General features: G+C 38.8%; 1 protein-coding gene across 1 annotated transcript; it reads right to left on the bottom strand.

Moving 5' to 3' along the window:
• Positions 1-4,825: 4,825 nt before the first annotated feature.
• On the bottom strand, positions 4,826-5,915 carry OR5AU1 (olfactory receptor family 5 subfamily AU member 1). The gene has a single exon (XM_090271898.1). It carries the CDS (start codon positions 5,759-5,761, stop codon positions 4,826-4,828), a length of 936 nt encoding a protein of 311 aa, XP_090128024.1. The 5' UTR covers positions 5,762-5,915.
• Between the last annotated feature and the right edge of the window lie 9,696 nt (positions 5,916-15,611).

Here is a 15,611-nt window from a genome sequence, read left to right as displayed (position 1 = left end):
AAGAGCCATTGCAAAGACATTATCATTAGGATTCTCACACTGAACATGATATTTTTCTATATGGCCTCCAAGCATGAGGGAATTTTATAGGAACCAAAAGGGAGAGTTGATAAAAGTCACTACTGATTTAGTACACTATTTTAAGCACTCATTTTCTTCAACAAACTATGTCAACTCAGATAATAACACAAACTCCAAAGTGACCACTTAGGCAAAAACAGACTAAAAGAGTTGGCCAGAGTTCAAGGACTTTGAGGACGAGAGAATCAGGACTTGAGAAAGAAGAAGAAATGGAAACAGCTTCCCCAGACATAAAAATATAATTTCCCAAACTGATCTATGCATTCAATACAAAAATTCCACAAGATTTTTTATGAAACTTAACAGCCTAATAAATTTTAAACTAAAAAAAAAGGAAAATAATGCAACAAAATCATATCAATAATTGCCAAAATACACATGAAGAGAAAGATCTAAACTAGAGGCCAAATGCTGGTGATAGTGGTGGTGGTGGCAGTGGTCACATATATGCCCATAAGGTACAGCTTTATTGTAAAAATATGGTCAAGATAGTGTGATATTGATGCAGAGAAGCACAAATGGACCAATGAAAGAGAATAGAGAAACCAGAGAAGGGCTCATGCATGTGTAAAAACTTGATTTATGACAGAACTGACATTGCAATCAGTAAGGTATTAAGTGCATATGCAAGAAATGGTCTGGGACAATTGGGTACCCATTTTTGAAGAAAGAGAAATTTAATCCCAACCTAACAGTATGAAGGCAAATTTTTTTTAAAAATTAAAAGGCCCTGGCTGGTGTGGCTTATTTGGTTGAAGTGTCATCTCGTTACCAAAATGTTGTGGGTTCAAGTCCTGGTCCGGGCACGTATAGGAGGCAACCGATGTATGTTTCTCTCTCTCCCTTCCTCTCTCTCTGAAACAATGAAAAAATGTCCTTGGGTGAAAATTTAAAAAAAAAAATTTAGAGGAAAACATAGGAGATTATCCTTATAATCTTAGTTGGGAAGTATTCTTAAGACACACATTTTTTAAAAATCACACCAGAAAGGAAAAGATAGATAAATCAGTTGCTACTAAAGTTAAGACCTAATGTTAATTAACACACCATAAAAAATATATATTACATTTTTAAAATATATAACTATGTGAAGGTGTTTACTACACATTTAACCAACAAAATATCAGTTTTCAACATACAAAAGACTCTACAAATTAAAAACAAAAATACATGAATAAGCACCTCTAGAAGACAAAACAAGAGCAGCTCCTAGTGGATTAGTAATACTGTCTCTTTAGCTGAATTGTGAGTGGTTGCATTTTATTTTTAATCATTATATGATAGACAGATATAAATATGTTAAGATTTTTTTTGTAGATTTTCAGTATTTAATATCTTGACAAAAGAAAAACAAAATGGTCCTCACTGGTGTGGTTCAGTGGGTTGGGCACTGTCCCACAAATTGAAGGTTGCCGGTTCGATTCCCCGTTGGGGCAGATGCCTGGGTTGCCGACCTCATCCCCAGTTGGGGGAATGTGGGAGGCAACCAATTGATGTTTGTCTCACTCATTGCACATCGATGTTTCTCCCCCTCTCTTTATCCTTCCCTCCCCCATCTCTAAAAATAAATAAATAAATAAAACCTTTTAAAAAAGTAAATGAAAATAATGCAGAAAGGCATTAATAAAAAAAAAAAACAGAAGTCAACGAAATGGGAAACTGTTAAATTATGTAAGTAAGAAAATCCATAAAACAGAATGTTTTAAAAGGGTGACAAATCTGCCAAACATTATTAAGGAAAATAAAAGAAAACAAACAAAAAAATGAAGAGACCCTAGCTGGATAGCTCTGTTAGCTAGAGCATCACCTCAATACTCCAAAGTCGTGGGTTCAATCTCTGGTCAGGGCACATACAAGAAGCAACCAGTGAATGCATCAATAAGGGGAACAACAAATTGATGTTTCTCTCTCTCTCTCTCTCTCAAATCAAAAAATATATATGAAATATGTATAAGGCAATATAACCACAGCAAACAAAATAAATCAAAGTAGCTATTACAAAAGAGTTACTATATGGCAGGCACTGTTTTAGATATCGTCATTTAATTATCACAAGTATTACGCCATTTACTTCATTGCTACCCCTATTTCACGGCTGAAAAAACTAGCAGAGAGAATTAAAAGAAGGTTACACAGCAATGAGTGAGAGCTGGGACTGGAATCTAGGCAGTCTAGTGCTTCAGCATATGTGTTGAATCATTCCTCAACATTGCCTCTCTTCAAATGCTCATCTCATAAAATGGTGACGTCCAGAAGACCCCTACAGACCACTTAATCTGTTTCTGTGGAAGAGTATATTTTTTACATTGCTCTAAAAATGGAATGAACTATCAGGAGGAACATGGAATAGTCAGTGTAGATGGTGCTGACCTAGACAACAAATACAAAAATTATAAGAGTATAACCCTGACTGGTTGGTTCAGTGGACTGAGCATCATCCTGCACCAAAAGGTCAACGGTTCGATTCCTGATCAGAGAACATGCCTGGGTTGCAGACCAGGCCCCTGGTTGAGGGCACGTGAGAGACAACCAATTGATGCATCTCTCACACACTGATGTTTCTCTCCCTCCCTTCCTCTCTCTCTAAAAGTAATTTAATAAAATCTTTTTTTAATTATGAGTATATTATGTGCAACTCATAGCAATAAATTTTGAAATCTAGAAGAAGGAAATACTTTTTAAGCAAAATGCAGATTATTAAATTGATTTAATACACCATCGTCTCTCAAGACGGACGGCTGCCAATAATAAACAGGAAGAAAACTAAAATATAACCAAGAATCATATAAGAAATTGGAAAGGTAATTAATGAACTACCTTTTAAAAAGGCACCAGTCCCAGATGATTTTATAGCTGAATATATTTCATTTTTAAAGAACAGACATTTCTATCTTAAATTATTCTACATTATAGGAAAAGAAGAAAAAGCTTAAATTTTATAAAACTAGTTTACCTTTAATACTAAAACACAATAAAAATAATACAAAACAACCATAGACCAACTTAATATTTGAATATAGATTCCAAGACTCTAAACAAAATCTTGGCAAATCAGAGCCAACAGTCTATTAAAAAAAAATTAATTTCATGATCAAGTAGGAGTCCAGGAAACAAAAATGGTTTAACAAAAGGAAATGTATGTCTTCAATTTACCACAGGAAAATAATAAAAGAAGATTATATGACTATATTGAGTTATTAAAAAGGCATTTGGTAAAAAGTCAGCAGCTATCTCTAATAAGAACAGTTATATGTGCCAGGCATTTGTTCCAATGGCTTTGCTTGCATTAACTTATTTAATTCTCCTAACAACAGCTGTATTGCTACAATTATTTTTATCCTTATATTACAAAAAAGAAAACTGAAACTCAGTGAGGATAAATAATGTCACATATATGGAAATGATAGTCAGGATTTGAACCAAGATAGTGTAGCTCATCCTTACCAGTTATACCACATTACCTCTAATAAAAGAAAATCACTATACTTAAATATGATCAGCCTTATTAAAGGCTAACAGTAAACTCTGTAATAACAAGAGAAATAGCCATTAAAATTCAGAAACAAGTTCAGTTTCAGGGTGGGTGCATCAATATACAGCAACATTTTGTCCCTCCTGATTCTGAACAATTTAGAACAAGGATAAAATATAATCAGATAGTGAGCAAAATATCAATTACGTTACTGTTAAAGGCTAAATAAAGCACATGAGTTGTATCTGTGGGGCAATGGTCTTTATGAAACTAAACTCCAGAGTCAGGCAGACATTGCTGACTGAGTCATGGATCCACTGAGCCAGGGCAGGTCTCCCCTTGTGAGGGGACTAGCCAAGCATGCCTGGTTTGTCATCAATGAGGACAGAGAGCCCAGGAATATCATTCTGGATTGAGTTCCCTCTAGCTGATTCTTTTTATTTAAAAATGTTTAGTTTAATTCAATCACAACTTAGAAATTACCAAGAACAGAACACTAGCAGGAACAACAAGACTTTGAAAAGGGCAGAATACATCCTCTTTCACGCTTTGTGAGAACTTGGGGGCACTGGTATGAAGGAAAATGTGAGGGAACATATGAATGACTATTATATACTGAATGATTTACCTGCAATACCTGAGTACTTAATTTTCAACTCATACCAATTAAAAAATGAGACATCTGTGACTCAGAAAAGTTAAGTCATTTGCCCAAGTTTATCCAGTTTGAAAGTGACCAAGTGACTATTTGGCCAGGGACAAAGTCAACGAAGACAATAAAACATCATGTGAACTTTTGAAGTTGTTGTTATCGTATCATCCAAATAATTAGACAATCAAAAAAAATGTTATGCCAAGGAGTCAATTTTTACAAAGAGAAGATTGTAAAGAATGGGAAGGATTCCCCCAAACAGCCAAAATATTCAACTTAAGGGGAAAATTTCTTATGAAGAACATAAATGTCAGTTTTTAATAATAGAACAAAATATTCATAAACATGGAGCTATGAATGAATCATCTGAACAAAGGCATGACTAAATTTTGTCAAGGGGGTCAATTATGCAACAAGCACACGCTCCCTTCTCGCTTCTTTCTAGTCTCTATGACACCACCAACTCTTTCTATGGCAGGTGGGCAGGCTGATGCAGAAATGCCTGCAGACCAGAGAGCATGCCCACTGTTCACTGGGCAAGCATTGGAATGTGCTCAGCTTAGCACCACATAAGACAAAGTACTCTCAGCTTCCTAAAGATGTGTGGTAATGAGTTGAGATCATTCCATTATTTTCCTGCCCCAAACCTTTCTTAAAGCTTGCTTCACATCCTTGTTTCTCAAAGAGTAGATAAGGGGGTTCAGCACTGGGATCACCACCGAGTAGATCACTGCAACTCTTTGATCTTGGGCTTGGGAGTAGCTGGACCTGGGGCGCAGGTACATAAAAAGTGTTGTGCCATAGAAGAGGCACACAACAGTGAGGTGGGAAGCACAGGTGGAAAAGGCCTTGAACCTGCCCTGTGTTGAGTTCATTCTCAGGATGGTGATGAGAATTAAAAGGTAGGAAACCAAGATCGCGACAGTGCAGCTCAAAAGGTTGAAACCAGCAAAAATAAAGAGCAAGGTCTCACACACCGAGGTGTCCACACAAGACAGAGACAGGATGGGTGGTCCATCACAGAAGAAATGAGTGACCACGTGAGCACCGCAGAATTTCAGACTGAAGATGCAGCTTGTATGTATAAGGGAATTGAGGAACCCTGCACCATAGGAGCCTGCAACCAGAGCAGCACAGACCTTAGACGACATGGTGACGGCGTAGAGCAGGGGGTTACAAATAGCAGCGTAGCGGTCATAGGCCATGGCAGCAATGAGATAGCACTCACTGGTGGCAAAACCTGCATAGAAGAACATCTGAGCCATGCAGCCAAAATAGGAGATCACCTTTCTCTCTGCCAAGAAGTTCACCAGTGTCTGGGGGACAACGGTGGGGGAGTAGCAGAAATCCAAGAAGGACAGGCTTTTTAGGAGGGAGTACATGGGAGTATTCAGGGTGGCACTCATGTGGATCAGAAGGAACATGATCAGATTCCCCAAGAGAGCGATGATGTACATGCCCAGGAACACCACGAAGAGCAGCATCTGCAGCTGGAGGTCACTGGTGAGGCCCAAGAGCTCAAACTCAGTCCCTTGGCTCAGGTTTGCTCCTTCCATCTTTCTCAGGTGCTCTGGGAATGGAAAGTGGAGACCCGCAAAAATGAGGTGACACACTCAAGGAGGGCCCCCGGGTTTAATTCTGCCTTGCAGACAGCCATCTGAAGATTGGTCTTACTGAGCAAGTTTGGTTTTGTAGTCGGAGCTCTGTCATAGAGATTAGTTGGGAAGCATTACCTGAGCCGCAATGGAAAATATTTTAAAAATACATACAATTTGGTCTCTCAGGGATCTTAAAAACTTCTAAATAATGAAACAGTTCCTTACCAAATATATATTGACAGCTTTCCATATGCTTAGCTCTGTGCTCCCCCATCAGAAACTCAAGAGTGTCTGACTTCAGGAAGCTTATATTTTAGAGATGGTACATTCGTCATTAAACACACAGGCTCTGGTGGCAGACTGCCAAGGTTCCAAGTCGGGGACACGCTGCAAACTATCTGTTACCTTGGGAATGTTATTTGACCTTTCTGGCTTCAGTTTTCTCACCTGTAAAATAGGGATAATGCTTTAATCTCAAAATATTATTGTAAAAATTCAATGAGTAAATCCATGTAAAGCACTTCAACAAAGCCCGTCACATGGAAAAATTTCAAAGACTGTTAGCTTTGATTATTCTCGTCAGAGAGATAGACCTAATGAGACATAACTAAACATGAAACAACAACAAAATTGGGCAAACAACTTATGACCAAATAATATGAACAGAGACACAGGAACTAAGCAAGAGTGATAAAATAGGCCTTTAGAAGGTTCTAGAGGAATTGAAGGTGGTTCATTGGCTTAGCAATAAAATTGCCTCTATGAACTTGGCATAAGCCAACCACTATTGTAAGTTCTAAAGGTGATGAGGGCTAGGGATGTGGAGAGATAAGGACAAAGTAGGGCTGTAAAGAGCAAACTGAGATTCTGCACTCAAGAGTATCAGCCCCTTTCTTCATAAAGGCCCAGTCATCTCCAGTGTCTAGAATCACACTGAATTCAAGGGCCATTCGGCCACAGAAGGAACAGCCCCACCCCAGGACTTGGGGCTTTGTAAAAATGCCTTTTCTCTTCAGAGAATGAACAAGGTCATGGCTGTAACACCTAAACACCACACTCTCCTCTGTTCCATTGGCTGCTCAGCCACCCACGTTCCTGAATTACCCTGGGTTCTAGAATTGGGTAAGTACCCTGTTGTCTTTGGTGAGGACCCTCAATTGTGAAGACTTTGAAGTCAGCAGATGTGACTGGGTTAGGATTGAAAAGGACACTAGTGAGCCCCCTCCTGCCCTCACAGGAGTAAATAATACAACTGTGAAAGGTGTTGGGAGGATTCCAGAGAAGAAAGAGCTGTATTGAAGAGAAAAAGATGCTAGTCCCACTGGTGGATTTTCCAGAATCAGCAAATGGCCAGTGCAGGGCAAGAGCTGGACATATAACTAAATTTAGCTGTCAAGTAGATAACAAAGACACTGTGGCCTGCTACAACCCTGTGAATGGTGACAAGAAACAAAGCATTGTAATGCCCAGAGAGGTAGCATGCCCCAATAAAATAGAGACACTGAAGACATAAGCACAAATTTGAACACAGGCCATTGGTAACTTCTTTTAGAGCACACAGAGCATAACTCGGATGTATTTGATGTCTCTGAGATGCAATGTTCAGTCATTCTTAACCCAGCAGCTGCTCATTTATAATAAACCCCATTACTGTATTGCAATGATGTGGCAACTCTAGATTTGGGTTGCAAATGTCATTGGTCCCATTGGTGTCAAAAGCCAACTCAGCTTCAAAGCAAATTATAAGGGCTTCAGAGAAATGACTGTCAAAATTCAAGTATGCAATAACTTATTACAGGAACTTCAAGGAAGTTGAGAAATGGTTATTGAGACCCAGTTTTACACCTTCTTTCCTCAATAGACTGTTTCAGTGTGGATAATGGGTCTGGAAATATCTCTCTAAATAAAAAGAGTGGACAAAAGCAGAGAAAACAAGGCATGCGGCCACTGCTCAGGGTAGGGTGGATGCGGTGGGAAGGTGAGATGGGACAGGATAGGGTGGTGGGAAATATGGTAGATAGCTGATCAGATCCTCCAGGTTTATTACTTGCTTTAAATTCAATCTCTCCCTTCCCCTCCTCTTTTCTCTCTCATTTCTCTTCTCCAATCTGCACTAAATTCAAAATTATTCAGAATATAGAGTTAGCCAAGCAAGAAACTATGGAGAAATTGACATCTCTGGCAGTTTTTCAAAGGATGCTGGAATAACTGCTATTTCTGTTGGCTACAGTTTGTAATTGTGAATGAAAACTAGGAAAAAACAAAAGGTGATAGCTCTGGCTGATGTGGGCATCTTCCCGCAACCCGTAAGGTCACCAGTTCAATTCCCAGTCAGGGCACATGCCTGGGTTGCAGTTTATGTCCAGTTGGGGGTGTAAGGAAGGCAACCAATTGATGTTTCTCACTCACAGCAATGTTTCTCTCCTTCTCTTTTTCTTTCCCTTCCTCTCTCTAAAATCAGAAATAAAACTTAGGGGACCTGTAGCTGAAGGAGGAGTAGGCTTTATTTACACCTGTTTCTTTACCTCTTCCTTGGGAGAGCAGAGTGGGAGAACAAACAGAGAGGAGGAAGCCAATGTCTCTGAGCAACAAGGATCCCAAACAATGGTTCTTAAACATTAAAGTGCCTTGTCCAATGTTCACCAGAGAAGAAGCTAGACCTGTTTATTCCAATAAATTTAGGCTGGGCCCCCACAATCTAGTGATTCTGAAGCAGGTAGTCTCTGACCCACAGTTTGAAAAACACTAAATCATATCTTTCCAAGCCTCATGTAAATGTCCTTTTTAAAAACTTGCTAGAATTCTTCATGTCCTAGAAAAAACAGCATGTGGGTAGCATGGTTGCTCTGGACTTTCTCTTCCTTCCAGAATATGTATCAGTAGTTAACAATTCCCAGAAATCTGAGTATTACCTGTTGATAATCAAACACATCAAACACCAGAGAATTTCCTCCTTCAAAGTTACTTGAGATGTTCTTAAGCAAACAACTTAATTCCAGAACAGCACATGACTTGATGGCAGAGCTATTGTTCTGGGGATTAGAACACATGCCTTCAGCAGAAAAACGATAAAGATAAAGTCAGGGGATCAGAGCCTGCTACTGACTTTAAACTCTCACGTGGTAAGGGGAGTGAGGCAGCCCCTCTCCAGGAAAGGTCCTCACAACTGATCCCACTCTAGCAGAAGACATGCCAGAATCATCTGTTCCCCTGGGCAGCCCAACAGCTCACTGCTGGGGAGGATGATGTATTCACTGATGAGGGTTTAGGAGGCAGGTGAGGAAGTCAGAATAATTAGCCCCATGTAGACCCATTAATGTGTTTGGAAAATTATTAGCGTCTCCAAGAGTCTCTGCTCCTGGGAATCAGGTGACTGGGAGATTGGGAGTGAAGGGAATGGATCCACACTGAATCCCTGCTGATCATTAGCCCCAAAGGACAGCTATTCCTTAACTCCAAACTTAACTTTTAGGTAATTACCTGTATTTCCTCTACCCTGGAAAACCAAGTTTTCAGTTTTTCTTTCTTCTATGGTAGTTAGCCAATTTAGACCGTGACCTAGATTATAGCTGAGACACCCCCCCCCACTCACCCATCAAGATCATAGTGAAATTAGAGGTATGTGATTTCATTTCCAAATATTTGGGGATTTTCTAGAGGCTGCTTTGTTACCGATCTCTAATTTAATAGCATGTGGTCAGAGAACATACTTTGTATAATTTGGATGCTTTTGAAGTTTTGGAACTTGTTTCATGGCCCAGAATACTATCTATTTTGGTGAATGTTCCGTGTCCACTTAAAAAGAATGTATAGTCTGCTGTTGTCACGTGGAGTCATCTATAATTGTCAGTTGGGTCAAGCTGCTTGATAGTGTTTACGTCGTCTACTATATCCTTTCTAACGTTCTGCCTACTTGTTCTATCAAGCATTGAAAGGTGAGTATACAGAAATCTCTAACTATAGTTGCAAATTTGTTTATTTCTCCTTGCAGTTCTTCAGTTTTTGCTTCATGTATTTTGAAGTTCTCTTATTAGGTACATCAACATTTTAAATTGTTATGTCCTGTTAAACAAAACTTTTTAATTTGCATGGCTGAAAGTCTTTTGAAAAGAAAGGGTGTATTAAGCCATTCCTAGCAGAAGAAGAAGACCAGTCTTGGGGTGTGGAGTCTAAACCACCAGCAACATGGCTAAATAGGAAAGATGTGTTCAACATCCAGGAGTTTTGTACGTGTTTTTATATATCAAGTAGTGGGGAGAAAGATATAAGCTGTTCTGAAAGAATTCGCATTAGCTATAGACAAAGGGGATGGGAGAAGGTGAAGAGGAGCTAGTTCTGGAATGGGCTCAGTAGAGTTCCTAAAGTTCATGTGCAAATAAATAAGAGGTGAAGGCTCCTGGGGTTTGACAGCACCCAGCTATTCTTTTTTTTTTTTTTAATAATCACAGAAATATCCACCTGGAAATTAATACTAAATTCAACAGATATGTAGGAATGTGAGCCGTCTTTTGACAGAGCTGATCCACAGCTATGAACAGGCTAACTGTTCTGTCTCTTTCTCCTGCCTGTAATTTTACTTTAGACATTTCAGAATTTTTTTCTTGTTAGTCCTCTTTGATAAATTTACCCTCTTATCATTATAAAATGACCTTTTTTATACCTGCTAATATTTTTTGTTCTGAGCTATATTTTCTGATATTAATATTATTTATTATTTTTAGCATGGTATATCTTATCCATCTCTTCACTGTTAACCCTTTATTTTCAACTTTTCTGTGCCATTATGTTTGCAAAATTTCCCCAAGCAGACTTGAAATCTAGGTCTTCTGGGATAATGACATGCCTGAAATATTGACTTCAGATGTTTCTTGTCACACAGTGAGCATTCAGGGGCTTTATCAGAAGAGCTGGTGAGGGTAGGCAGAAATCAAACAAACCTCATGAATGGCAACTTTGAAAAGGATGGAATGAAATCCTCTTCCCAGTCAAATGGTATAATAGGAAACTGAATGACTGTGGAGATCTGAAAGCCAGGGGTATTTGTTACATTGATAAAGTGCTGCTGTGTCTTCTTCTCTGTGTAGGCACTATCTTTATGCAGTTAATTTTTCATATTTTTTGTGTATTATGATAAAGGAATTTGTGTTCTTTATTTGTGTCTGTTAGCTTGTTTCACAGTAAACTCATTTTGGGAACCAACACTCAAAGTTTCAGCATATATCTGGAATTTTCTCTTTTAACCAATCAGAGTATCTCTGTTTTTATGTAGGTAAGATTTTGGGGCAGGGAGAGGGTTGGCTTTTTTTTTTTTTAATGTTTTTAAATTTTTATTATTTGTGGCTTAAAACAACAGAAATTTATTTCTTCAAGGAATTTTATTTCTGGAAGTGACAGGTTCAAATTCAAGGTGTCTTTAGAGTCATAGTCCCTCTGAAGGCTCTAGGAGAGAAAGAACCCTCTCTTGCCTTTTCCAGCTTCTCATGGCTCCAGGTATTCTTGGCTTGTGGCAACATAATTTCTTTCTTTCTCTGTCTTCACATGGCCCCTGTGTGTGTTACCTCTCTTTTGTCTCTTATTATTAGATTTTGGGCCTACCTGGGTAATTCAGATGATCTCATTTCAAGATTTTTAATTTAATTACATTTGCAAAGACTTTTTCTTAATAAGGTAACATTCATAGGGTCTGCGTATTAGAACATGAAATATTTTGGAAGAGAGATCACCTCTTTTTCTTTTTTCTTTTCTTCCCTTTTCTTTCCTTTTCTTCTTCTTTTTTTCTCTTTTTTCTCCTCTTCTTTCACTCTCCTTCTCTTCCTCCTACTCCTTGTTCATCTTTCTCTGCCTCTTCTTTTTACAGTTTTGGGGGCTTTATGATGTATTAAATTTATTTTTACACCTCACTTTGATTTTTCCTTTTTTTGTATCTTTTTCATTTTGCTCTCTTCTCTCACCCACTGACCCTGTTCCTTTCAGATTAAGTTTTCTTTGGTTTTCACTGCATATATTTTTCCTTCTTCTGATTCTTCTCTATTAGTAGCTATTCTTAAATATTTAATAATCAGATTTGATTTTTTAAAGTTTATCAGATATGCTTAAATTCATGAGTTCATAATAAAATTTAAATAAATTAATTGGATTAATCATCTATTGCCACACAACAAATTATCTTAAATTTTAGCATTTTAAAATCTATAACCATTTATTATCTTATAATTTGTAGAAGTGACATGCTCTAATTTCTAGAATAACCTACTGGTTACACCGGTCAGCTCTATTAACTGTGGGAGTGAACTATACACAGGCATTATTATCAGGAGGAGCCATCTTGAAGACTAGTTATCATAGTGTGCAAAATTTACTCACCCCCTCTAAAGACTCCCAAAAGCTACATCCCATTACAGTATCAGCTCAAGGTCCATACTTACATAACCTAAATAAAGTACAGATATGAGTGAAGCTCATCAGGTATGATTCCTTACACAGTTTCTCCAGTACAATTTCTCTCAATCATAAAATGGGGTAGTTAAACCTACAAGATACATCTGGCTTCTACATGCACACATATAATGACAGGACACCATGGGAAAAAATAGGGGGGGGGGGGAAGCAGGCAGACAAGAGGCACTGAATCATAGGAATTTTGAAATCCAATAGGGCATTTGTTGGTGATCCTTTGATTAGGACTCAAGTCCTGGGAACAATTCTCTGGACTTTGGTTCCATCTCTGAGATCCTAGCTCTGCCCATTGAACTATCATCCTTCATTTCATGTGAAAGCAAGTCCCTGTTTGTAGCTGAGTAGTCTCAGCTTGCTTCCTGTATGAAGAAGTATAGGGATTGAAAGGTTCCTTTTCAATTTCTACTGTCTTACTGTTCAAGCTGCTGGTGGTTCTGCCACTTTGAAGGTCTTCTATGAATCTTATAAAAAATTTTCCACTAGACAAAAATCACTTTAAGACATCTCTTTTATTATTTTAAATTATATTTTATTGATTATGCTATTATAGTTGTCCTAATTTTTTCTCCTTTGCCCCGCTTCACCCAGCACCCCTACATGTAAGTTCTTTAGTGACTCCATTTTCTATAGTGTACTTTACATCCCCATGGATACTTTTTGTACTTCTTAATCCCCTCACCTCTTTATTCATTCCCTCACCCCACCCCCCGCCATCAGGCAACCATGAAAACTCTCTCAGTATACATGATTCTGTGTCTGTTCTTCCTGTTTGCTTAGTTTGTTTTCTAGATTCAACTGTTGAAAGATATGTTGTTGTTTTTTTTACCATTTTATTGTTCATTGTTTTGATCTTCTACTTTTTCTTAAGTCTCTTTAACATTTCATATAATAATAGTTTGGTAATGATGAACTCCTTTAGTTTTTTTCTTGTATGGGAAGCTCTTTATCTGCTCTTCAATTCTAAATGATAGCCTTACTGGGTAAAGCAATCTTGCTGAGTCCACTAACTTCTCTCTTATTGCTTTTAAGATTCTTTCTTTATCTTTAACCTTTGCATAACAATTATGGTGTATCTTGGAATGGGCCTCTTTTCATCCATCTTGTTTGGGACTCTCTGTGCTTCCTGGACTTACATGTCTATTTCCCTCACCAAATCAGGCAAGTTTTCTTTCATTATTTTTTCAAATAGATTTCCAAATTCTTGCTCTTTCTATTCTCCTTCTGGCATCTTTATGATGCAAATATTGGAACGTTTGAAGTTGTCCCAGAGGCTGCTTACACTACCATTTTTTTTTTTTTGGATTCTTTTTTTCTTGTTCTCATTGGTTGTTTTTTACTTCTTACGTTCCAAATCATTGACTTGGTTCTCAGCTTCATCCACTCTACTGTTGTTTCCCTGTAAATTGTTTTTCATTTCAATTAGTGTATCTTCATTTCCAACTGGATCTTTTTTATGCTGTTGAGGTCCTCACTAAGTTCCTTGAGCATCCTTATAACCAGTGTTTTGAACTCTGTATCTAACAGATTTCTTATCACCATTTTGTTTAGTTCTTTTTCGGAGTTTTGATCTGTTCTTTCATATGGGCTATGTTTCTTTGTCTCCTCATTGTGTCAGCTTCCCTGTGGTTGTTTCTATGTATTAGGTAGTGCTGCTTTGACACCAAATCTTGGTAGTGTGGCCTAATGTAGTAGGTGTGTCTTGTAGGGTCCAGTAGCACAGCCTCTGCTATCACCCAAGCTGGGTACTTGAGGTTTGCCATTTGTGTGGGCTGAGTACACACTCCTCTTCTAGTTGAGCCTTGGTTGCTATGGGCAGATCAATGGGAGGGATTTCCCTAGGCGAGTCAGCTGCAAGGATTGGCTATGACCACTTACCATCAACCTCTACTCTCAGTGGAAGATCAGCTCTGCAGTGGCAGGGTGGTGGTGCTCAGATGTGTTCTATAGCTGTTCAATGGGTGTGATGGCACCGGGGTTACCTGGGTGGTGCAGGCCAAGGTCAGTCCCCACCTATGTTTTACCCAGGGCCACCCTGCCTGAGCCATAAAGCAATCTGACATGGCTGCTAATTTTGCTGGTCTTGGAGATTTCCAGGCAAAGCCATGCTGTGAATCTAGGCTGGCTGATGGTAGTGCTGGGCCTGGGGCTTGCTGAGGCCAGCTATTACCTGTTTGAGAGGATTTATGAAGTTGTGAAGCTTGAGCCAAAACCAGCAATTTATATGGAAAAGTAGCTTGGGTGGGCCCATAAGTTGGATGGAACTGAGTCTCTTGGGATTTCTAAGGCGGGTCAAACAGTGTTAGCCAGGTTGATGAAGTCTCAGATTCAGCACCAACTTGCAGGATTTATGGGAGAAGGGTTTAGAAAAGGGGCAATGGCTTCTGCTGGCCTGATGCCAGACACTTCAGTTTCTGCTCACATACTACTGGTGCTCTTCAAGCCACTACCCCAGTGCTGGAACTCACAGGGAGTGAGTCTTAGTATGCAAGTCATTTGTGGGTTTTTTAAGAGGAACTGTTTGGGACTCCAGAACTTTTTCACCAACTCAATCCCTACTTGTTTTTGCAGCCAAAAGTTGTGGGGACTTGTATTCCTGATACTGGAACCCTGGACTGGGGGGCCTGGTGTGGGGCTGAGACTTCTCATTCCTGAGGTATCCCTCCGGAGTTTTTATCCACCACCTGTGGGTGAGGGACTAGCCCATACTGTGTCTGTGCCCCTCCTTCCAGTATGGATGAATGTACTTTCTTTAATTCTATAGTTGTCAGATTTCCATTCAACTTGATTTCTGATGGTTCTGAGTGATGGTTTTTCTATATGTTAGTTGTACTTTTGATGTGGTTGTGTGAAGAGGTGAGCCATGTAAGACATCTCTTTTAGACAATTCTGTACCTTGAGCCTCTACTGGGACTACTGAGGGATAACTCTCTTAAGTTTTCTAGAATCCTATTATTTGACTGAACTATTCTTTGAAGCACCATCTGGAATCTTTCTAAGGTCTTAAAAAAAATTTTTATTCTCACCCTCAGCTTCATCTTTAGACAATGTTTTCCTGAGAGTGCCCTAAATATAATTTTCCCACTTGTCATTTTTTAGTATTAGTTTTATTTGCCATCTGAAAATGTTGGAAATTCTGACCTGATAATTCTTCCTTCTTCTTCTTTTTTAAAAAATTACTTGAGGTCGTGGGCTCACTTCCGGCCAAGATGGAGGCCTAGGCTGACACGCTCTGTCTCCATCCACAACTAAGAAGGAATACAACTACTGCAAAACCAGAAATAACCAGGAGTTCCAGAAAATAAAGCTACATGGAAGTCCAATGTATGAAGTTATAAACAAGTGGTGCTCGTCT

This window comes from Furipterus horrens, unplaced genomic scaffold (assembly GCF_987537825.1).
Source record: "Furipterus horrens unplaced genomic scaffold, mFurHor1.1.pri manual_scaffold_3, whole genome shotgun sequence".
NCBI lineage: Eukaryota > Metazoa > Chordata > Mammalia > Chiroptera > Furipteridae > Furipterus > Furipterus horrens.
This window is presented reverse-complemented; position numbering and strand designations above follow the sequence as displayed.

What these genes read in the sequence shown, in the direction of transcription:
- OR5AU1 (XM_090271898.1), bottom strand. Translation starts at nt 5,761, where the DNA reads ATGGAAGGAGCAAACCTGAGCCAAGGGACTGAGTTTGAGCTCTTGGGC.